The following is a 23,442-nucleotide window of genomic DNA, read 5'->3' as shown; positions in this document are numbered from 1 at the left end:
TAAGATCATGTTGCTCAGAGTCCTGTACAGCCTGACCTTGAACATTTCCAGGGATGGGGCACCCACCACCTCTCTGGGCAACCTGTTCCTGTGCCTCACCACTCTTACTGGAGAAGAAAACAAAGAAACAAACAAAAAAAACCCATATGTCCATTCTGTTTTTCCCTCTTTTAGTTTAAAACGGTTTTCCCTTGTCCTGTCACAACAGACCTTGCTAAAGAGTCTGTCCCCTTCTTTCATATAGCCCTCTTTCTCCTTTAGATACTGTAAGGCTGCTCTCAGGTCTCCCCAGAGCCTTCTCTTCTCCAGGCTGAACAGCCCCAGCTCTCTCAGCCTGTCCTCACTGGAGAGATGTTCCATCCCTTGGATCATTTTTGTGGCCCTCCTCTGGATGTGCTCCAACAGCTCCATGTCTCTCCTGTACTGAGGACTCCACATCTGGATGCAGTACTCCAGGTGAGGCCTCACCAGCACAGAGCAGAGGGGCAGGATCACTCCCTCACCCTGCTGGCCATGCTTCTTTGGATGCAGCCCAGGATACAGTTGGCTTTCTGGGCTGTGAGGGCACATTGCTGGCTCATGTCCAGCTTGCCATCCACCAGTACCCCAGGTCCTTTTTGGAAGGGCTGTGCTCCATCCTTTTGTTTGTCAGTCAGTACTGATAGTGAGGTTGCTGCAACCCAGGTACAAGACCTTGCATTTGAGGAAACTATTCAGAAAAGTCTGCCCTTTACAAAACAAGCAGAGTTGAAGGGCATCAGGTATCTTATTTGTGGTTACTGTTACACAAGCAGCAACACAGCTACAGACTTCTTAAATGTGTCTGATGTCAAATTTATTTTTAAAAAGCATGTCTGGTGCCAGCCTTTGCTCCAGCCAGACTCAACACTTGTGGTGCAGCTTTTGCTGCTGTGGCTCCTAATTGCAGGTTAAGATTGAGATGAAATGGTTTTCCCTCACTTGTTCTGTCAGAACTCTACAGTATGACACATTCAGTGTTCTGTGAAGGTCTAGAACTACAGTGGTGTTGTGCAACTTCTGGTATTGTTATAAATGTTAAATTTTGGATGAAAAGGTGGAATAGTTTACTTAGTTCCTTAAAATGCTTTTTGTTGTTTTTTTTTTTTCCAATATGAAGTCAGAAATAAGATTGTGTGCTGTTTAATAAACTTACTTGTGAGACTCAAGGGAAAAATGCTACCTAAAATCTGTCTTGATTGTAATGGCTCTGAGAATCATTAAATATTAGGTAAAGGGCACATGACTGTCAGCATGTTTGTCACAGCCAAACTGGTTGCTGGAATGGGACTGATCTTCTGTATTAGTTTTGTTCAGATCTCAGTGCTTCATACAAACCAAAAAGTAACTTGTTCTGTATTTTCAATTCTTCTTCCCTTTGCTGTTCAGTGATGTGATGAAAATTAAGTTATCTGCCCAATGGCTCTTACTTTAAAATAAGCCAATATTGTTGGATAGTGTGGGAATATATCTGCCTTTGTGTTTGTCCCCTCTGTCCCTTCTGGGAAACAAGAATGAAAACATTCTTAAAGAAGGATGTTAGTGTCACATATGGGTGTTTTATAGTAAACTGATTAAATGAGTTAGACTTGGAATTTGGAGCTCAGTATTCAGCCTCTTGTTACTGTGGATACAGCAGTTTTCTTCTTTCTTTTTAACATTTTCCTTATGTCACCATTGCTAAAGCTGCTGTTAGCTCCTAACTTACAGCTCAGCATTATTTTATGAAACCAGCAGGGTAACTGGGGTGGCTTTTTTTGTTTGTTTGTTAATTGGGAATGATTTGCATCTTCAGCTTCAGTCTCTGGTGGAGAGGAAATGAAGTTATTGAAGTGTAATGATAGCTTTGGGGTGTCGTTGTTGTTTGGCTTGTGTTTCTTTCAGGGAAAAAAAAAAAAATCAGATCACTCCAACAGTAAGATCCTGTGCCTGTGTGCAGTTGGAGAATTCAGAGGGATAAAAGAAGTTTGTGTAGCAGTGTGCTTTGTAAAGCCTACTAGCCTTTTAGTTTGTGATGCGCATTGTATCAAAAACTAGTTGCAAATTTTATATGTTACTCCTAAGCAAAGAATCTAGAGCTTGATTCTTATAGAAAACCGTGAAACTGGTGTTAGAGTCATTGCTTCTGCTTCCTTTTGAGAGACAAAATATAGATTAATCTGAGATGTCACTATTAAAGAAATGAATGAATGACTAAAAGGACATGACAACTGAAAAGGTTAATTATTCAGACATTTTATTTCCAGAACCATTAAATAAATAAATAGATAAAAGAACCTGAGAATGGAGAAGGTGTATGACTCAAACATCTTTCCAGCACTATCTGTTGATGAGCTCTCAACTCATGAAGCTGTAACTGGTGCTGCTGTCCCCGCTGCCTGCAGTGGGTCCCACCTGGGGTGCCGGCCCATCCCTGCATGTGCCCAGTGAGAGCTGCAGGTGCCATTGGGGCAGGACGGTGCTGCCCCTGCATGGCTGCTGCAAGGGATGAGGTGAGGAGGGCCCAGGGAGCTGCCACTCTGCTGCCTGTGGGTGCCGGGGAAGCTCCTGCTGTGCTGGGCCGGTTGTAAATTTGGGTCTTGTGTGAGGTGGAGGAACAGAAGCGGCAGCTGAGGTCTGGCTGCTGCTTGGTGGCAGCAGGGAGGGGGCCAGAGGCTGGCATGTTTCCCTCTGTGCTGCTGCAGCAGGGCTGGCAGGATTGCAGCAGCGCTGGTTTGGATGATGGCTTGAGATGCTGGGTTTGCTCTCCACAAAAGAAATGTGAGGGAAACGTTTTGTTTGTTCTTCGTCAGAAGAATCTAGCAAATCCTTTTGTTCCTTTATCTATGCTAGAGCAGAGTCCCAAATTGTTCCTTCTTATCCTGTCCTGGAGGATGAGGAGAAGGGGAGCCTTGAGGACTCAGCCAGCTTCTCTGGCTCAGAAACAGAAGACCTTTCTGATTCAGGTGGTTCAATTTTAATTTTTCCTGTCTCAGTTTGGTAGAAGTTCTCATGTGGAGGCATTTCTGTGAGCCAGTCTTTGCCCTGCCCTGTTCTGTAGATGGGAGTAGGGTGGGGAAATCTGTTTTCCAAGCAACATTAACAAAAGAAAATGACAATCTCTTCCCAATTTGTCTGCATTTCTTGCAAATGCTCCATGATTTCAATAGCATGGCTTCCACAAGGCAGTAGCTGCATAGCCAGGTGGTGCTCTGCCATGTCAGCTCTCCCAGAGGCTGCTCTGTAAGTCAGGAGGGGGTTAGGGAAAGGTTCTGCACCAGAGGATGGTGGGCATGGCCCCAAGTTCTGGAGTACAGTAAAGCATTTGAACAGTGCTCTCAGGCACAGGGTTTGAATTTTGGGTGGTGCTGCATGGAGTCAGGATTTGGACTCGATGATCCTTATGGGTCTCTTCCAGCTTGGGATATTCAGTTGCTCAGGCAGCCCCCCCCTGTACTTGCCCAAAGGCTGAACTTGTCTGCAGAATGCTTGAGCTCCTCTTGGTGCTTTGTAGAGGTGGTCAGTTAATATGTCAGGTTTACCCTTTCATGGGTGAAGCTGCACACATAGTATGAATTAATAAACTGAACTCATGCCTTTTAACTGCAGGAATCTACCAACGTCTATGTACATGAAAGAGTAATGAGGACATAGGGTGGACAGAAGTGTAATGCATGTAGCAGGCACCCCACCCCAAGCAAGCAATTGCTTTCTTTGTTCCCACCTTCAAGCCCTGCATAGGATTTGTTTGCTGCACCATTTGGCAGTAGCAATCCTCAGATTGTTCTTTATATCATCTGCATGATAAATGCCTATTAATGTCCACTGCTGGCTTGGTGTGAGCTAAAATAGAGTTCAATTTCCTGAGTTCCCTTCTGTAAGGATTTTTCTTCTTCTTTGTAATACAGCTCTTATCCTCTGTAAAACAGCTTTTGAACATCCTTAAAAGAAGGCAGTTAGAAATATTGGTTTTGAAAGTAACTAAATGTACAGAAACTCATGGACTGCCCTCCGTTCAAAGGAATGGATGGAACAGATAATGGCTCTGTAATACAGTTAGGTGCAATGAAAGCATTTTGTTTCTCACCCTACGTCACTGAGATTGCAGTTGTTTTCTCGAGTAGCTTCATTTTCTGAAATACGGAGCGCTCCGTCAAACTGGAGCGTAATGAAAGGAGCATGGGAAAATCCGACGGAAATGGTGGCTGTTGTTAAGCTACTTGAAACGTAAGCATTTCAGTTTGCTTTCTGTGTTCATCTGTGAAATGCAAATTGAGTTGAGAATGAATGAAGGTGTCCAACTGTGGAGCATTTCTGGGGCTCAGGCTGGGCTGGGGGCAGTGTCAGGAATGTCACATGAGTCTGTGCTGAGGTCATTAGGCTGGGGACACCAGCTGTGCTATTATTAGGGGTTTTAAAGTCTGTGGCAGATGTTCCAGTCTCCAAATGAGGTGCAGTGGAATACATGGAAAAAGAAACATCTGACTAATTGTTTTTCCATGCAACAAACAGATTTTCTTCCCATGCTGCCGAGCAAGATATTTTACGTTAACTTGCATGTATCAAAAATAGTTTACAGTGTTTGAAGTAGAGGAATGAAGAAAACAAATACAAGTGCTGTGTTTGGAGGGAATGACTCAGGGGACTAGCCAGGACTCAAGTTCTTAGGTGTGCATCTGCCACTTGTGTCTGTTTTTGTTCTCTTTGGTACTCCTGTTTAGGTAGGGACCGTTGCTGTCTTGCATTTTCTATTACGCATCTGTGATAAGACATAAGATGAAATGTAATATGCACAGGGAAAGAGGTATTAACAATGCTGTGATTAAAATATGTATACAGAATTGCTGTTACAGTGATACAAAAGTTTCCCTGATTGCTATGCTGTGTTTGTGTATGGTAGGAAAAGTCTATGCATGTCTTGTTTCATTTGTCCCCTCTGGAAGTCAGTTAAACAGTTTAAAAACCGTGGGAATACAAGCCCCAGGCTGCCTAGCATTGTATGGATTTCTGATGCACTTGGTGTTGTAGAGAATGCAAAAGGGAGGTATCTATCAAAGAGACAGGCTGATTAAATGGCAAAACAGAGGCACGTGAAAATGAAGAATGCCAATGTTTTCTAATAGGTCACAAGCATGTCCCCTCCGTTTCTTGTATTATGGATTGCTTTGACCCTGTAAACATGTTGTTACTAAGCATGACAGTGCATGTTTAGACAGTTCCCCAGCATCATCTTTTCCTTTTTACCATTAGAGTTTGTGGGTCTTTTTGAGCTGAAAGTGGTGTCCTGTGTTAAATATGAAATCTTGTTTTCTTCTCTTTGTATGTCTTATATATCCTAACTCAAATCAGAATTCTCTCAGAGATTTTTTTTTTTTTGTATGATTAAAAACAATAGTACTCAAAATAAATGATGTAACATGGAATTCTTGTTGAGGCTCTCATGTTTTTTTCCATATGTTTTTGGTAGGCACGATCCTTTCTGGTTGTTGCAGGTACAGATCATTCTGTTGATCTGAAAATCTAAATACTCATTTTCTGTCTTTTATCTGATTAAAAAACAATGATGCAAACCTCTCTCTTTAAGACAGTGAACTTAGTTAGGGCACTTAGTCAAGTGCTAGGACCATTTGTAGATGCACGTTTCTGGCAATAGGTTCATCTCTAGTTCTTGCCTGAACGTGATTCCTGCCCGATCCCTCCTGTCCCCAAACAGTTAGACTTCTTAATTTCTAGCAGTGATGTTTTAAACCACTGGAGACCCTGGTAGTTCTTTCCCACTGAACTGTGGGAACAGCCTGAAGAACGAAATGTCTATTTTTTTTCTCGGTGGCATCTGTGGGGGATGTGACCCCAGAAGTCTTGGATTGCTCACGTGGATGAGTGGAGCTCTGCAGCTTACACTCTTGTCATTTGAGAGCGCTGCTGTATGACTGCACCCAAAGTAAGCTGCTCTGGGTGCTGATTGCTTGGATTGGTAGCAGGGAGGAATCAGCTTCTAGTTGAGTAAGATTGTGGCCATCCACCCAGCCACGTAGCTCCTGTGAAAAGAACAGTGCCTCTGGTGTTAGTGAGATTATAATGCAGGACTCAGAGAAAATTTAAGAGGATTAGTCATGGCATATTGCATTAAGCCTGACTGCTTAATCAGAAGGATTTTTTTTTCCTGAAAATTTTGTTGGCAAAATGGAGAAAATCAGGATCTTGATCTGCAGGGGCTTATTTTGAAGGCCTGGAGCAAGTGCAGTCACAATGTGCTAACACGGCTGGTTAGAACATGTCTTCCCAGGGAAGGGATGAGCTGTCAGGTCTGCACAATGGGAGGAGGCCCTGCTAAATGTGCTTGGGATTACTGTACTTGAAAGCAGTTCTTTGTTGGGAGTTAGTCCTTGTTTGACTGGAATCCAGTATTTATGTATCCTCTTACGTTATCAACAACTTTCTGACTGGGAAATAATTGCTTGGATTAAAGTGCTCAAGTCTTGCACTGAGAATATTAAACCATAGACAGAGCCCCCCCCCCACCCTGTTGTGTTCTGAACTTCAGCAGCCTATCCAGTTCCCTCCGTTTGAGGTAAGAGGGCCAGGAGAAGAGGATTTGCTTATAGCAAACTCTAGAAGTTTCAGAAGCACGTTTTCTCTTTCATCCTTCTCCCCTCCAAAGATGTTCCAGAGGAAGCAGTCATCCCTGATAAACCCTACATTTTGGGCTCTGTGCAGCTCCAGCGATGCCAGCAGTAGTGCAGCAGTTAGGTCTTCTGGCAGAAGGTGCTTCTCCTGCAATTAATCCAAGCTAAACAGCTACCAGTTACATTCTAACTTGTCTGTAAATGTATAATGCTTTAAATATGCAGATTCTCATGTGAGTGTGCATCTTCCTGGATCAACCTTTCACAGATGAAGTCTCATCCTCTCACTGAGCATATATCCTAAATCTCTTCTGGGAGAATGCATGGGATTCTGCTGGCCAATTTCTCTTCCTCTTCAGCCTTAATCAATACATTGTAAATAGCATAGGAAAAACCTTTTGGTGTGTGTGTGTATTTAGTTACGGAAGGCTAATTTAGTTAACTGGCAGATTGATAAGTTAATACATGCTCCTTCTCCTTAGGGGTATAAAAGGCAAGCTGTGATTCATTATTATTATTTTAATTTCTTTAAGCCTGACAGTTTTTTGTTGATACCTTGCTGTACAGACCATATTCTTGCTTCAGGCCAGCAATAAAAAGATAAATTTAATACTGAATGAGTGAGTCTTGGAGAAACAGATCTCTTCTCTCCTCCTCCTCCTAGGTTAAAATGAGATCTGCTGGCCTCACAGAAGGGGCTTACATATCTTGCCCGCTTTCCAACTGCCAAGCAGAGGCTGTAGTCATGCTGAACAAAGCAGCAGCATTCCTGGATCCTTTTAATGATGTATTTAGAACTTCACTGCCTCCTGATTTAATGAGTACAGTGAATGTATTCACGACTAACAAGAGCGTGCTCATTAAACAGCAGTAAGTTAACTGTCCTATTCTCTTCTCGCAATCTGGTTCATAATTAAGTGGTGCCTGTCTGAATACGACACTGGTTTGCCAAATGGAGAAGGTAGATGTTTTGAGAGTATGCATGGTTAGATAGGATTGTTGTAGACTAAGTGATTTAGCACAGCTTGCCTCACTGATAGGGCTAGTTTCCTTGGTGGGTGCCTTGTATTTTTCCAACCAATTGAAACATTTAGACTTAAGCAGTTAGCCGAAACATTCATTTCAATAGCCTTTTAGTTGGTAAAGCTTTGAGTTCTGTATTCTGCTGCGTTGTGCTATTGCTGTTGTGTAAATCCAAGGTAGCATGTCTGTACTAATTGCAATCATTAGGGTGTGACTGAGGGCAGAGCTGGACACTTGGTTTGCTTCAGACTGATGTATAAACCCAAGTCTTAGAGCCCTGATGGTAAAGCTGCAACATCTAAGAATAAAAAGACAAGCTTGATGTTTTGGGTTAATGGGTGCAAGCTGAGTGAAGGGCTATGCTGCCCAGAAGCAAGAAGGAGCTTGTTGGGATTGCCCTCAGTGGTGTTGAAATAAAGTGCTTATAGAAATTATCTTCCCCCCCATAAGTGTACTTATTTTTAATTTTCACGGAACTAAAGGTAAAAACATAAATACAGACTATTTACCTTGGCTCTTATTCTGATACCTATTCTGAAATATTTTGACTTAAGTAATGGTAAGAATCGCTGAAAAAGAAACGTGAAGGCAGAAGGAATGTGAGGCTGTGAGAGGGACAATGTGTACATTCTGCTTTTTTACCAGCCACCTCCTGATACTGTTTTGGGGGCTTTTAGCATAATCAGAATGACACCAAGCCAGTTCTCATTTTAGAAACAGCTTTCAATCCTAGTCTGCTTGTGCTTTCTTTTATCCTTCAAATTGGCTTCATAAGAAAAGCCTCCCCATTTCTGGTACCTGTTTGCCATATGGAACAGCAGGCTCCCGTGAGGATGGGGGCAGATGTCTGATGCAGCCGGCTGCAGCTGCTGCCTCTTCCTGCAGGCAGTCTGTGCATGACTTGATCTGTACTCTCCAGCCGGGGAACAGATCCCTGCAGGTCCCTGCCATGGGAATCCATCAAAGCCTAGCAAACGTGCTGAGTTTTCTAATAATCATTAGTTTTGTCTCTTCATTTTTCCTTAAAAGCTGTTTTCATTCAGATACACTGAGTAGGCAGCGTTGCTTCTCCTTTATATCAGTCCTTTTACATCACTAAGAATTGTAAGGTTCCTTTTTAGATGTAGACTTAATGTTTTGGTCATGCTTGTGTATTTCACACAATCTGTGTACAAAGTAATTCAAAGTAAAACGACTAATGCACACTCAGGAGCATGGAAAAACATGTTCTTTCCATGATTAGATAAGAATGTGCCACAGCAGTTGATTCAAGCTGGGAACCACTTGTTTATATGGGCTGGTGTCATGTGGAAACATGCTCACAGCCACAGGTGGCTTGTGCAACTTGTGGAGGTGCAGTGAGTTACTGTGTGTACAGAAAGAGGCAGGTAGGGGCCAGATGCCAGGGTTGCTTTGGGTTGTTCTCAGTCCCCAGTAGAACTTCCCTGGTGCTGTGTGAAATGGGTGAATTGGGCTATGGGGTGTCTCTTGTGTCTTGGTGGTGGAGGTGAAGTGGGGTGCGTGATGGGGATGTCAAACCAAATGGAGCATGGAGTGATGTTTTGTGATTTGTGGTGCTCTGCTTCTGGTCCCAGTGTGTCTGTCTGTATTATGCAGATTGGCAGAAGGTCTGAGTGGTTTTTCCCTTGTGGTGTTGATGGTAGAAAAAGACTATTTCAGGAACAAGTAGCTTTTATTTTATTCTTATTTTTGACCTTGAAAAGCTTGAACGTGTTTAATACTGGACCACAAATGTACATTAGAGAAGCAGGAGGAAAGTAGGAACAGTTCCTGTAACTGTTCACAGTGCTCACTGCTATTTTTTGTAAGATATTTCTAAAAGCATCCCCAACATTGCCTGCATTATGGCTTTTGATTTTCTTACAATAGCATATCAGTCACTTCATACTGCTGGTGCTAAGGCAGTCTGCTGCTCTGCCTGCTTGCTCAGAGAATCTGTTTACTGACTGCTCCTGGGGATTGCAGAAGCTGGTAAATATTCTAAATGTTCTAACTCTGAATAATAATCTATCCTGCCTACATACAGAGCTTTCAGAGAAGCTGCATTGAACTCATACTTGCTTGTGTGGGTGTGAAATAGCTGTGTAGGGGATATTCTTCTCTGCAAAATGATGCACTGCTCTCTCTGTAAGCTTTCTTGCCACATCTGTTCAGTTTGGATCTTCATGTGCACCATATCTAATAATAGGACGTAGAAGACACTGAAGTTACACTGCATTACTAATGGTGGCACCAGTTGTTGTTAGCACTGACAAGATATCCCCTTCTTCAACCTCTCCTTAGGTTATTTTCAAAAGTCAAGGACCTTTGACTTCCTCACTACCCTGGTGGTATGCTGAAACAGTGCTGAAAGTCATATTAAAACTTATCAAAGGAAATAGTTTAGAAAGGTTGAGTTCAAATACGCTGCAGGTACAGGAAACCAGAAAAGCTTGTGCATTGCAGGTAGGGCTTTTTATGAAGATTGGATTTTTTTTTTTTTTTTACATTGTAAATGGACTATGGAAAAAATCTATGTGCCATAGAGTAGATTTGGTCACTGCAGAGGTATTTGAATAAGCCCATGAAGACAGTCCTGAGGATTTGCAGTGAGTGTAGGTCATGTAGTCCTGGATTGTTTCTACTGTGGTGGCACAATGTACTGTGGGTAGGCGAGGGACAACAAATGAATCATTTAAAGATGAATGGAACAGATTGTCTTTATGATGTGAGGTGTACAGTTCTGGCAATTCACATTGCCAGTTCACATCCACAGTTGCATAAGCACTTCTTGTGCACGGAGCTGCTCAGAGTACATAGGAAGCAATGAATTGTATTTCAGAATAAACTCTTCCAAATACTGAGGCTTCTGTAAGTTGCTTGGATTTGTTAGACAGTCAGTTGTAGAGTTAAATTCTAATTTATCCTACTGAATATTTAACAATGTCACAGTCTGGCAAAGGATAAATAGTCTTATTGTCTGTTCATTCGTGATGATAGTGTCAGCAAATCTTCATGCTGTTAAAGATGCATGGGCAAGACAGATGGAAGATGGCAATTACATGCACGTGTTGGAAAACTGGAAGGAAAAAAAAAGCACTGGTTGGAAAAATCCTTATTCCTAGGAAAAGGTTTCATAACTGCAAAATGAATGAGAATGAAAACTGGATTTTTGTTAGATATTTTATCTGCTGGGTTTTCAGGGCAATGTGGAAAATCCCAGCTTGCGTGCAAAAGGTATGAACAGGAAATCTTTCTTCTTAGTTTTGCATGGAGATAGAAAGAAAAAGATTTTTTCTCTTAAATGTAAGCCTTAAAGAAAGAAGCGTTCCCCTCCCCCCATTCTCTGAGCATTGAAGTGCTGCATTTTTATACTGCTGTATACAAATGGAGATAGGAAGATGTCTTCTTTGAAACAGTTGTATGAAATACTTTCACTTGTGATGACTTTAAACCTCATTGCTTCGCTATTTGGCTTGAATTTTATTTCTCCTATTTCAGGGATTTGCCTTCAAGCTTATGACAAAGCATAGAAATGCTGAGAAGAACAAAGTTATATTTGCAAATCTAAATTACCTGATGAAATCTACCATTCACCATATGGTGAATTTCAGTCTCCTGTAATGACAGTCTGATGCTCATAACAGCCCTTGCACTTCAGTAAAGCTGCATGAGTCAGGGCTGTCATGCAGCAGGAAGCAGTGGTGTGAAAAGGCACTGGACTATCAGCAGCTCTGCTGATGAAGTAAGCAATGGCTTTCCTATCTTAAAGGCTGGACTTTGTCCAGGCACGTGGTTATGCTCAGTCTTTAACTGAAGAATAATGCAATGATTGTAGATCGGCCTGAAAAACATGCGTGAGTGCGAAGGATTGATGTGGTAAGAAGACAGTATGAAATGAGGATGCTTTTTAAAATTGAAGTTGCATATCAGCATCCAAAGCCTGTTCTCATAGGAAGCACTGTAAATAACCATCGGTGTGAGCTGGATTTTACCAAAAATGTGGATAGTTGGACAAGATGGGGGAGAGAACCGTAATAAGCAGGATCAGTAAATGCTTAAAACTGGGCTGTGCTGGGAGGGAGTTGCATTCCATAGCTACAGTGATTCAAACGTTTGTTACTGGTGTGGACTTCCACTTGGACTGCCAAGTTTCTGCATCCTTTGTTTAGAAGCAGAGAACTGAATCAGGCCACCAAGAGAACTGCTGCTAGACATAGCTGCAAACTTGTCCTGGGTGTGAGCAGACAGGAGGTGGGCTGAGGTGAGTGGCTGTGATCTGTTTTGTATGAGATATGACCAAGTTAAATTTGTCATTCCTGGAGAGATCTACAAAAAACTGTTTCCAAATTCTTAAAACTCAGAACTTGCTGTGGGACTGCTCATGCATTATATACAGATGGCATTTCAAGAGAGACAGACCTTGTGTTTTCCTGCTGTTTGGAGCATAAACCCAGAACACCAGGGCTTGCTTTGTGGGAGTACTTGTGTGACTGCCAGATGAGCTCATGGCTCGGTCGGTCCACCGGTGTGTCTGGACTTGCAGCAAAAGCCTTTGTTGAACTGTGTGCAGCTCTAAAGTACTACTTGATTTTATTCTGTAGTTAAATGTTATCACCTCTGTGAAGACTCTGTAGAAACTTCTTGTGGTGTATTTGTGATGGTGTGCATCGCCTTGATTTTGCTTCTGATGTTTATAAGGAGAAGACTGCTAACCTCCATTCTGTTCAGCGGGTGTTTGGCATACAGCTGGCTGCACTACTGTGTGCTGAAACTAGAAATTCTGGACATGATTAAGAACGTAGATGTTGTGAAGATCACAGTTCCAGTGCAGCAGACTGAAGAGAGGAGCAGTCTGAGCCTTTCTCTTTGACTCAGTTTGGTAGTTCGTGTAACTGCTCAGCCAAGAGAGGGCGAGGAAACTTGTGCGGGAGCCAAAGTTACAATAGCATTCAAATGACCTTACAGCATCAGGAACTCCTGGGGAAAACGCAAATAGAACCGGCAGTTAAAGCAAGTGTGCTGGCCAAATGGTGAAGTTCTGGAGTGGGAAAGCAGACCCGGCAAAGGAGGAATGCTACGCAGATGATCAAGAGCAAAAAGGGCAGAAGAGCAGGTACAGCAGTGGCTGTTGTGGAGTTGCAGTTCTCTGATGCTGTTTGAGCTCAACTTTGAGTGTAGTATGTATGTAATGCGTGTGCGGAAACATTGCTAGCTATGTTTTCCATCAGCTCAGACAGAGAGAGCATGCAAGTGCTGCTTTTGTGCTTTTCGGATTCCCTTAGTCTGCAGTTCAGCTGAATATTGTTTTTCAGCTGTTGTGCTGGATAACAATGCCTGGCCTCTTACTCCAGTAATGCTGAGCTGCTGTTGTACTGTCACACACAGCTTTTGTACTGGGGGGGGAAGGAGGAAAGACTTATGCTTTGGGATGCAAAAGTAGGGCACCAACAATGCACCGGTGCTTGGAGGGGTCCAGCACTGCTTTTTATTCTTCTTTCTCCAAATTGGAGTTGTACGTCAGAGTCTGTTAGTCCTAGTAAAATGCCATTCTGTTTCAAATGCTGTCACCCTAAGGTTTTTTATTGTTTGTTTTTTGAGAATAAAGCAGTAGGAATTTGAGTTACTTAAGACTTTAAAGACCGTGAAAGGAACTGCTTTGGGCATCAGTTATCTGAAGTCATGTTGTTATTATTAAACAATGTATTGCTGTGATGGCAGCAGATAAATTTGTGCAAATTTAGTCTTTGGGATTCAAAAAAGTTGCAGTTATTTGGGATATCCACAAGATAATTTATTTGTCATGTTCCAGGGTCAGCAACAGAAGTGAAGGACAGTAAACATGTTAGTGTGTGTGTGTGTGTGTGTGTATAAAATATATTATTATAAATATATATATGCTAACAGATACTTTGGTAACTTCAAGCCTCATTATTAAAGTAACCCTTGTCTGGCTGCTGTGCTGGACTTTGTTCTGCTGTTAACATGGAAATACAGCACAAGATGACCTGTACTGTACTGGCTTTGCATCATTTTATTAAGCTCATTTGAGTTTGATTTTCATGTTTGTAGTTAAATTTGAAACCAGAATGTTCAAAAAGGAAGACGGGGGAAAAAAAAAAAAATAGTTACAAATTACTGCATGAAATGATTTTTCATAGAGCTCTATTATTTTAAGAATAAGGGCTTAAATCTTGATGGATCTGAAAAACTTAATTGCAGTTGGAGAATTAGGTGCCTGCGTTCTGCTGACTGGAAGGTGGGGAAAAATAGGTAGAATTTTTTTCCCCCTAACAATCACAGATACTGTGAACTTTAAATGCAGTTACTGTGAAATTTAAATGTAATAAATGAGGAAAAGGTATATATATAATTCACTGTTTCTTTTTATTGCTCCACAATTTGGCCATCTGTACGCTGTTAAAAGAACTGTTATACTTAAGGAATCTGTAAAAATGGGCAACTGCTTCTAGTCAAGTTAAGGCAGGAATTAAGTTTAACTTTTTTTTTCATATGTTCTTTGTTATAAAACCCATTTTATCTCTGTGCCAAAACAATTTAAAGGGCCTTTGCATGTCTGGGAGCTTTGCAGCTTTGGAACAGTGCCTTTTAGTGCTGTTCCCCTCTCTGTGATTGGCTGACTTGAGGGAAGTTGAAATTCCTTCATCGAAAGCCTTACATTTACCAGCCTTTTAGAAATGCAGCCGACTGGCATGACCTGCAGTGCTTCAAGTCCCCAGCACTCACAAAATCTCAGTGCTGATCTTAGGCATCTGCAGGAAAGCAAAGGGAAGGAAATGAAGAATTTTTATCAAGTTGTTAGCACCTGTAATATGACTCTGCAAATGGTGGGAGTGCAATTGTAGTTGGCTGGAGATAGTTTGTATCAGGCAGAAATAACGCCTTCCTTGTTAGCTCCCTTTATACTCCTCTTTCCCAGTCCCCACTAGTTCAGATAGGAATACACAGCAACCAAAGAGCACCTATATTCTCATAGGAGCCCTTGTCTATAGGGAGTAGACTAAAAAAAAGGTATTATTGAGTGGAATACATCAGACAGATTTACCTGATCATTTTTATGTGACTCATTTCCCTCTTGTAAATTCCTGTTTTGCCCCCGATAATGTTTAGGTGTTATTAATTCAGAGTTGCTATTTGCCCTGCACACTTAACTTACCTACCCTTCTGTTCCTTTCCACTGACTGTACCTCCTGTGAGGCTTCTAATTCATCCCACAGCAGTTCACAGTTTGTTATCTTTATGGAAGAGCACTTGTCTTGCACTGGTGTTGAGTGCTAAAATAAGAGATTTACAACAGATTTTGATATAAATCCCCTCCTCAATGTATTCTGGGCGTTGCGGTTTGATGTATCTACATCTATGCTGTGGACTACCATGGAAATAATTTTTTCTGGTGAACTGCGTCCCAGAATGTGTCATTAACACAGACTGTAAGAAGGCTGGAGGCAGAGGAAACTGCATGGAAGGTACTATTAGAAACTGCCCAGTGAGTGGGCTTGAGGTTTTGTTTAATGAGACTGGTCCTGGGTGCGTGAAGGTGGCATGGATAAAAGCAGAGTAGGTCTGCACCACTAGGGGAAGAGCTGAATACATTTTAATGTGGTCTTTTAAACAGAACTGGAAGTACTGGAGCGAATTTATAAAACATTTACTAGCCTTTCTAATGAGGATTTTAATGTGGATTATTCTGGGACGAGTAATTTCTAATATGAAATTAGAGATGGATATGTGCCTTTTAATCTGACTTTTAGAAATGTGCCTTTTAGAGCATGACTTCAGATTATTGCTAGTCATTATGGGGCTGTACAGCAATTACTAGGAAAACGTGAGGATTAGAAGGGTTAGGAGTGTATTCACACTGTGGTTTGTGGTGTTTTTAAATATTGATACTATTCTTCACCTGTGGTGCTGTTCCCTGTGATCACATCCCATCTTGAAAACCTTTCACTCTAAAAGAGGTAAAGTGTGGTTCCTGATATCGTTTGGCTTCACGCTCACAGGGTTTCATCACACAGCTGGAACTGGAGTTGAAAAATGTAGTTGACAGAGAAACTTTCAATACATCACATGCAGAGAGAATAGCTGCCTTGTTAGGCTCAAAAAAATCATGTGAACTTGAAAGCCACTCAAGTGCTTAATTTAGTGGAAGACCAGCCTGAGCAGCTTAATATAGATAGCTCAGATGTCATGTGGAAATTCTAATTTAGACATGTATTGATATGAGAGACCTTGGGATTATTTTCACTCGTTCCTGGCTTGTGTGTTTCCTTCCCTTTACCCTACTCCTTATTCTCAGGAAATACAGTATGCTGGCAACTGGTAATGCACAGCTACACCTAACTGTGCCAAGGAAAGTGAAGGCAAACGGGCCTTCCAGCACTGATCCTTTTTTCTGTTTTAGCCATTTCTCAGTGAATTCTTCAAGCTGTTTGGTCTTCAGTAAACTTGTTTGGTACTGCTCCCAGTAACTTTGACAAAGAAAGCAAAATAAGAAGAGACGTGTATCTGGTAATGATGTCCTTCAGCATGATAAGAGGTATTGGTGACTGCTGAACTGGGCTTTTCCTTCTAGTAAGTGAAGCTCTTGAAGTGATGAAAGAGGACATATGTGGTAGGGAAAACACCTCTGAAAGCTGAGAGCAAAGTAGGTAAGTTTTGATGCACAACTCTCAGCCTCATCCTTCCAGTGGAAAACAAAAGAAATTTGAAAGGCTTATTCTGAAGTTGTTTTTTTTTTTGTTTTTTTTTTGTTTTTTTTTAATTGTAGGTAACGGGTGGTTTACTTGCGTGTTTCCCGATGCTTTAACTTCACATCACAGCTATCAGCATCAAGAGCACAGTAATTTTTAACTAGGCCCTGAAAATTTTGTTTCTGGCATGGTCGTTAAGATAACATCAATAGGAAGGTCATAGTGCAACTGATGAGACTTGCCCTCCGATGAAAATGTCATGGGAAAAACAAATGGACAAATGGGCTCCTTCTGTATCTCTTGCAGCCGTGGAAAATTCTGCTTTGCTAAAACCTCTTTGAGACTTATGAAGAAAAGAACACACTCTAAATCTTTACTTAAAATATCGACTTTTTTTTTTAATGTTTTGAAGTATTACTTCAACTCTACACAGGAATTTATTGGTGATAAAACTGTCCTGTTGGTCTGGAAGCACTGGGGATTTTAGATGCACAAGAAAAAACAGAGCACATGTTCATTGTGAAGTAACTGCTGATATCACTGCCAGGCTTCTTAAAATTAGAGCTCTTGATGCAATCTCAGCTTATGACGTGACTGTGCTGATGGATGTATAGCTTCTAAAAGGAGGGTGAGTTACTTTGGGAGGTGTCAGTGGGAAGGTTACTGTTTTTTCCATGTGAAAAATTAAAATGTCTCAACAGCTCCGTCTGAGGTAAAATATCTCAAATGCAGATGCTGTAAGTCGATGATTTGATTTTTTAAGACGCCTTGAACATTTTAGATGGCCCTTGAGCATAGCTGTGCAGTGCAGAACATGATTTCATGCAGTGTCTGAAGATGACCGGCTTCATAGCATGTCTCTTTCATTTGTATTTACCTTAAAAATGAACAGAATCTGTCAGTTAACGTAAAACTGACTTCATGAAGGGGGAAACAGGGAAATAGTTATGTTAGGGCTTTACTGAACAATATTGTGTTGATACTGATTAGAAATAGTTCCCTCAGATTTTTGAGAACTACATGGGGGACAGCCTCCATCTCTGATTCATTTGCATTCTAAGTAGATTTTTGTTAAAACTACCTTCCAAAATGCAAACCAGATGTTTTTGTTCCATTAAACGCATGCTATTAAACAGAACTCTTTTTTCCAAAGGTAGAAAAGAGAATAAGCAACTAATTTTTGATACTCATGCGTTCTTACATTTTTTGCAGTGCTATGAAAATTCTCCTATCCCCAGTTCTGACAGAAACGTGCCCCACGTTGCTTTCACTTCTGCAGCTCAGCACTTTGGGTGATGAAGGATCTCATGGTTCTTCCTTGGAGTAGCGATTTATAGCATGCAGTGACATAACGTGCATGATACATGTACCACACAGAAGTGACCTGGGCAAAACTTTTAACCTCTGCCTGTTTTGTTACCGTTTTATAGTGAGGGAAATAACTTTGGAAATGTTGAGTGTTGCCCCTGGCCTATCAAATATTGCTTGTACTTCATTACACAGTGCTTATATACATCCAGAGAGAGAATCATAAAGGGCTGCAGAATTGCCATCTAATGTACATGTAAAGTGTACTGGAGGTGGTTGGTGGGCTTGAATTCCAAGTCAATTTATTGAGGCTGCTCGTGAGACATCCACCACCACAGGAAAAAAAAATATAGATATTGTTCTGTCTGCAGTGTGCATGCAGTAAAGGTTTCCTGACTCAACAAACAATCCTTCACTCTGCCTCTTTGGTCTCTCCGTCATCACGCTGAGCTGCAGGGCTGCTGTGAGGCCTGTGTGAATGTTTTCTGCTGATAATGTGTGCGTCTTGTAGCTGAGGATATTTTTAGCAGTCTGGATAGATGCTCGGAGTCACCGAGGGACAGAGTCCTGCAGAGAGCTCTGAAAGGGAGCTGCCCATGGTTTGCAATGGGAAGGAGGAAAAAGGTTCCTTTCGTTCCCAACTGTTTTGTCTATTTTTGACTTTTTGTATTTCCTGCTAACTTGCAAAGATAATACACGTTTCTCAGGTTTGTTAGCTCAAGAAAGAGAGCATATATTGAGCTAGGAATAATCTCCATGTTATTGAGGGAGAATTCATGAAAAATTCCTTCTTGATTATAGTGAGGGGTTCTGGATCTTAGGAAACATAGACCTTTTAGCTAGAGTCAATCTCAGAGCTCTTCACGCATTAGTGGAAAGCCTCTGACCTGAGGCATTGTGGGTGAAGTGGGAGTGACAGTCGTGTACTGCGTTTGCTTATGCACAAGGCTTTTCTGGCTGCACAGTAACTAGAGAAGGGTGGTACAGACCGTGCCATTTCTGTCCTCCACTACAACCTTGTGTCAGGAAAGCTGCTGTTTTTTCCTGGTGGCCAAACTGCTAGTGAGACTCCCCTGAATACATTGCTGTATTTTCCCTGCCTCCTGCCTTTCAACTTTTAATGTGTATTTTGATTTAGAACAGAGAGAATAAAGTCAAAGGTTACCCCCCGTGTTTTGATCTCCACGTGCATGGCTGAGTGAATGTGCTTGTCTTGGCTTTCAAGTTTATCTTTGCAAATAAAATGTGCAGGTAGGGAATTCAAAATAGAATTCCAGGCTGTTAGAGACTTCTCTAAATGACATACCTGGGAACGCTGCCACATAGCAGAAACGTTTTGGTGATGTGTATTTCATTGCTTCGGGGACACAAAAGATAAAGTAAAGTAAGCCATGTCAGTTGCTACTGTGCTTCATAAAGTTCCATGAAATTGAACATTTATACGTGTGCTGAAGTAAAGCGATTGTCTGGCTCTCTTTCTCTGGTTTATTGTTCATTTCTCTGGTTTATGTGTTTGAGCTGTGTGTCATCTTCCTTCCTTTTGACTGGCAGGCATTGGCCATGCTCAGACTCCTGTGTGGGAGCTGACTTCTGTGCTATTTGTGCTGTCTTGCCAGTTTTGTTGGGCCTAATCTAGCTGTGCAACTCTGCCTCCGTGGGATGTTTAATTCTAGAACTTGAGTTTTATTTTCACAGCTATTTGTAATGTGTCTGAAGAGCCCAGACCATAGTTAAAACCCAGTGGCTATGGTGGTGCCTTACGCCTTGCAGCTAAAGGAACTGATGATAAATGCAAACTGTACTATGGTAGCTAGATATTAAATATTGGGTTGAAGGCTGCTGACATTCATATCTCTCACTGAGCTTGGTGACTGACTTTGGGAACAGACTTTCTTTCTGTAGGAGTGCTCTACCACTGTGCTCTGATGTGCATCTAAATTACTGGAATTGAGGTTTTTAAATAAATAAAGAATTAAAAACACAGTAATCAAGAACTGAGCAGAACAGATCAGTGACTTAGTTGAGATATATGACTGTAGAAAAGGACTTCCTAATAAACAGGAATAAACTTGTGCAAGGGGAAAGAAGAAAAAAATTGTCAGAATCTGGAAACCCTCTGCAGCAGCTGAATATGCCTGTAAATCATGTGTGGGTTTCAAGAGCAAGAAAATAGTCTTTTGTGATATGTATCTGCTTGGGTTTTAATGGTTTCTTGATTGCACTGTAAGTTTGTGCCTCTATATAAAGGCCTTTGAGAAGTTGATGAATGGCTCTGTTCTTTGCTTGTTCAGTACATGTAGGTCTGAACGCAGTGTAAAGCTCGAGGCAAAATGGAAACCTATGAAATGACATATAATGCAAAAGTCAGGAGGAGAAAAGGTGCATGAATAACCCCCAAAACGTGGTACCAGCTGTCAAGTGATCTCTTATCTGCTGTCAGATTTGTCCTGTGTTGCTGCTTTCCCTCCTCACTGTAGGTAGGCTTTGCCATAGCTGAAATGAATGCAAGCTGTAAAGAAGCCTTCTGTTTGTTATCAACATTGGCATGTTAGCACTTGTTTCCAATAAGACTCCATGGGAGACCTTACAGGTGCATGCTATATTGTTCCCTTGCAATTTCATGGCGTGACTGGGGAAACTGGTCTCTTACCTGGCCCTTTTGGCTCCTGTGCAAGTGATCTTAGCCTAAACCACCAGTTTAAGTCAAATTGGTGACCTTTTCTTTCTGTTTATTAATAGACCTTCATGTTTCTATGATGGTGTAGACAGAGACTGAGGAAGGGGGCATTTCAGCAGTAGTTCATCCCTCAGAAAGCAGTAGCAGTGTGCTATACTGGGATTGCAGGGGTTGCTTGTGCTGTAGACAGGTACCAACACATCCTGCTCAGAGAGGCAGTGCTGGATTTAGTGCAGCTTAAAAGCTGGCTGCTCTGTTTAACTATAGGATTTAACTATGGTTTTGGCCTTGGCATGTCTGCTGCTGGAGATGGTGGAACTTTACATGGGAGTTATTGAATCACTGACTCACGGGAGACTGCTACTGTTCTTCTCTTCCAGGGAGGCTCCAGTGCAGTGCGAAGCTCGCTACCAAAATGACCTACTGATATTTTCATTCCAAAGAAGGGCAACGAAGCTGTGAGGGGTCTGGAGCACAAGTCTGATGGGGAACTGCTGAGGGAGCTGGGATTGTTCAGTCTGGAGAAGAGGAGGCTCAGGGGAGACCTGATCTCTCTCCACAACTGCCTGGAGAGAGGCTGTGGGGAGGTGGGGATCAACCTGTTCTCATAGGTAACAGTGATAAGATGAGAGGGAATGGCCTCAAACTGTGCCAGGGGAGGTTCAGGTTGGGTATTAGGAAGAATTTCCCAAAGAGCAGTGAGGCAGTGGCACGGGCTGCCCAGGGAGGTGGTGCAGCCACCATCCCTGGAGGTGTTGAAGAACCGTGTGGATGTGGCACTGAGGGACGTGGGCAGTGGGCATGGTGGGGTGGGATGGTAGTTGGGATCGCTTCCAGCCTTTATGGTTCTACATTTAATAATATAAACAAGTATGTGCACTTTTTTTTCTCTTTCCACAGCGAAGGACAGCCATGTAAAAACCGAGCTTTTCTGTGGTTGGCAATGGTTCATTAGGGACAAAAGAGCCCATCGAAAAACGCTGTAATGTTACAAAGCACAGTTCTGAATTGATGGCAGAACGCTCTGCTGAGAAGAGCAGAACACGATTCTTAGCAGTAATGAGGTGCTGTGTTTGAGTCTGGATCCAGAACAGTGAGGGAGGTGGGGGTGACCTAGTGTGCCAGGCTTCTACTTTGTAGTAGGTATAACTGTAATGTTTAATTTCCTGCATCTTGTTAGGGGAAAAAAAAAAAGGCAATTTTTATTTTGGAATACAGTCACTGCTTTTGCTAGAACTGGTGTATGATGGTTTGTACTGTGATATCTTTCTGACTGAAAGGATGCCCAGTAATTTGTTAAACAAATCCCTGGCTGCTAGTTGTTAGAGGGAAGTGATGGCCTGGAGATCTCTCTGCTGCTGTTGGACATATTTGGTAATGGCAGTTTAGTATTTCTTGTGGGAAATTCTCAATTCTTAGACCTCAAATCTCAGGTGGATGCTCTATGATATATCAACTTGCTTGTGCTTAATGTGTAGCTGCATTTGGACTGAAAGATTTTTTTCCATGTAAACTGTAGAAGGAGTTAAATGAGTTGACTTCATTTCAGAGAAGTCAGTGTCCATAGAGGATACAGAAGTATTTTTCGGAAAGTGCCGTTTCAGTGATGTGATGTGCAGCTGTTTTCAAGTGGGCTCATTCTTCCCAGTCCAGCAGGTTAGGTTGCAAGGAAGTGCTCCCCAGGCCCTGTTCAGTCAGATGTAGAGTTTCACATTCTCTCCTCTGAGTGAAAGAGATACGATAAAGCCTTGATGTCTGTTTCTAGAATGCAGTAGACAGAGAACAAACAGAATTAATGAGGGCGAAGTAATGAAATTTGGTGTTGCTCTCTCTCACAGCACTTTTAAATGTTATTGGCTTCAGCTGTAAATCTTGGCCACGTTTTTACCTGTTTTCAATCAGTGAAGAGTTTGTATGCCAAATGAGCACACAGGGTAGGTAAAGTGATCTGTTCCTCTCAGGAAATCCTGTGTTTATACTCAAGATTGGACATTCAGGCCTGGCTTTCCATTTTGCTTGTTGATCCCCTGATGGACACTTGCTTGTTTTTTTTTTTGCTTTTTTTTTTTTTTTTGTGCACTAGCAAAAGTTATTTAAAACAGTCAGGCAATTACTTTTTTGTGTGTGTGTGTTACTTCTGTTGCTGTAGGTCATCATCTTCAAAGGTAACCTCTGGTCCTGAAAGTCCGAAAGATGTTCTGAGTGTTATCATACCTAGTATTCGGTTTCCTAAAAATGAGAACTTTGCTTGTGATACAGGAGAATATGTGCATGAGTCAAGAATACAAATCCCAGTTGCTATTCTGCAGCTGACAAGGCCTTTGCTTTCCTTAGGCCAGTCTGCCACATGTGTGCTTTCTTTTCAATGGGGGGACAAAAAAAAAGCATTTGTGATATTTTTCTATTTTTTTCCCACTGAAATAAATGTGTGTGAGCTTCAAACGCTACTTTCTCTGAACTTGTAAACCTTCATGTTTTTCTGTACTGTCAGCTTCACTCTGTGTTTCTACTACTTTACTGAATTTGTCCTGTTCCTTTCTATCACCATGCAAAGGTTGTTTCTGCTACTGTACTGAAAAGTGGGTTTTCAGAGAAATTTCAGTCTCCCAGTGGAGTTGTAAAGCACACACAGCAGAAGATGCTGAGCACAGGAATAACTGTCCATCAAAGAACTTCTCCTGGCTAAGAACTGGCTTGGTTGCTTGCCTGAGGCTATTGGTATACTCAGAATGCTTTCTGACTGGGTGCTAAGATATGAATAAGTCATGAGGCATGCTGATAAGTGAGAAACTGAATTGATTGATTGGTGAGCAGTCAGCTTGTCTGTCCTCCTACAGCAATTCAGTCCTTACTCCATCAGCAGAGGTTTGCCATGGAGGTAGTGGGAGGCAGCTGGGCTCAGAGCTTGCTTGCTGTACTGTGACTAGTGAGTAAGGGAAATCCCATGTCCAGAACTACCCCTGGTGTTTTCTGGTGGAGAATATGTGCATATAGGAATGTACCCAAGGATGTCTTCAAAAACAAGGCAAAAACCAAAACCTCTCAAGTGCACTATTGCACTTACTTTCCGAAATCAATTTCCAGTCTTTTGGAAAACATA

General features: G+C 41.9%; 1 protein-coding gene across 3 annotated transcripts in view; it reads left to right on the top strand.

The window, feature by feature from the left end:
* Window positions 1-23,442, top strand: part of TRAK1 (trafficking kinesin protein 1) — a 129,639-nt gene that overhangs the window by 12,503 nt on the left and 93,694 nt on the right. Inside the window, exon 1 of one of the 3 annotated variants that reach the window (XM_090142408.1) lies at window positions 12,505-12,762. The exons of 1 other annotated variant lie outside the window; for it this stretch is intronic. In XM_090142408.1, coding sequence (XP_089998534.1) covers window positions 12,677-12,762 — 86 coding nt within the window. In that variant the 5' untranslated portion in view covers window positions 12,505-12,676. Of the gene's footprint in view, window positions 1-12,504; window positions 12,763-23,442 lie in introns of those variants that run through there. One more of the 3 variants, XM_031590371.2, reaches the window with a different exon arrangement.

This window comes from Phasianus colchicus, chromosome 6, assembly GCF_987193195.1.
Source record: "Phasianus colchicus chromosome 6, bPhaCol1.hap1.1, whole genome shotgun sequence".
In the NCBI taxonomy this organism is placed as follows: Eukaryota; Metazoa; Chordata; class Aves; order Galliformes; family Phasianidae; genus Phasianus; species Phasianus colchicus.
Note: the sequence above shows the minus strand (reverse complement) of the source record. Positions and strands in the feature narration are given on the sequence as shown.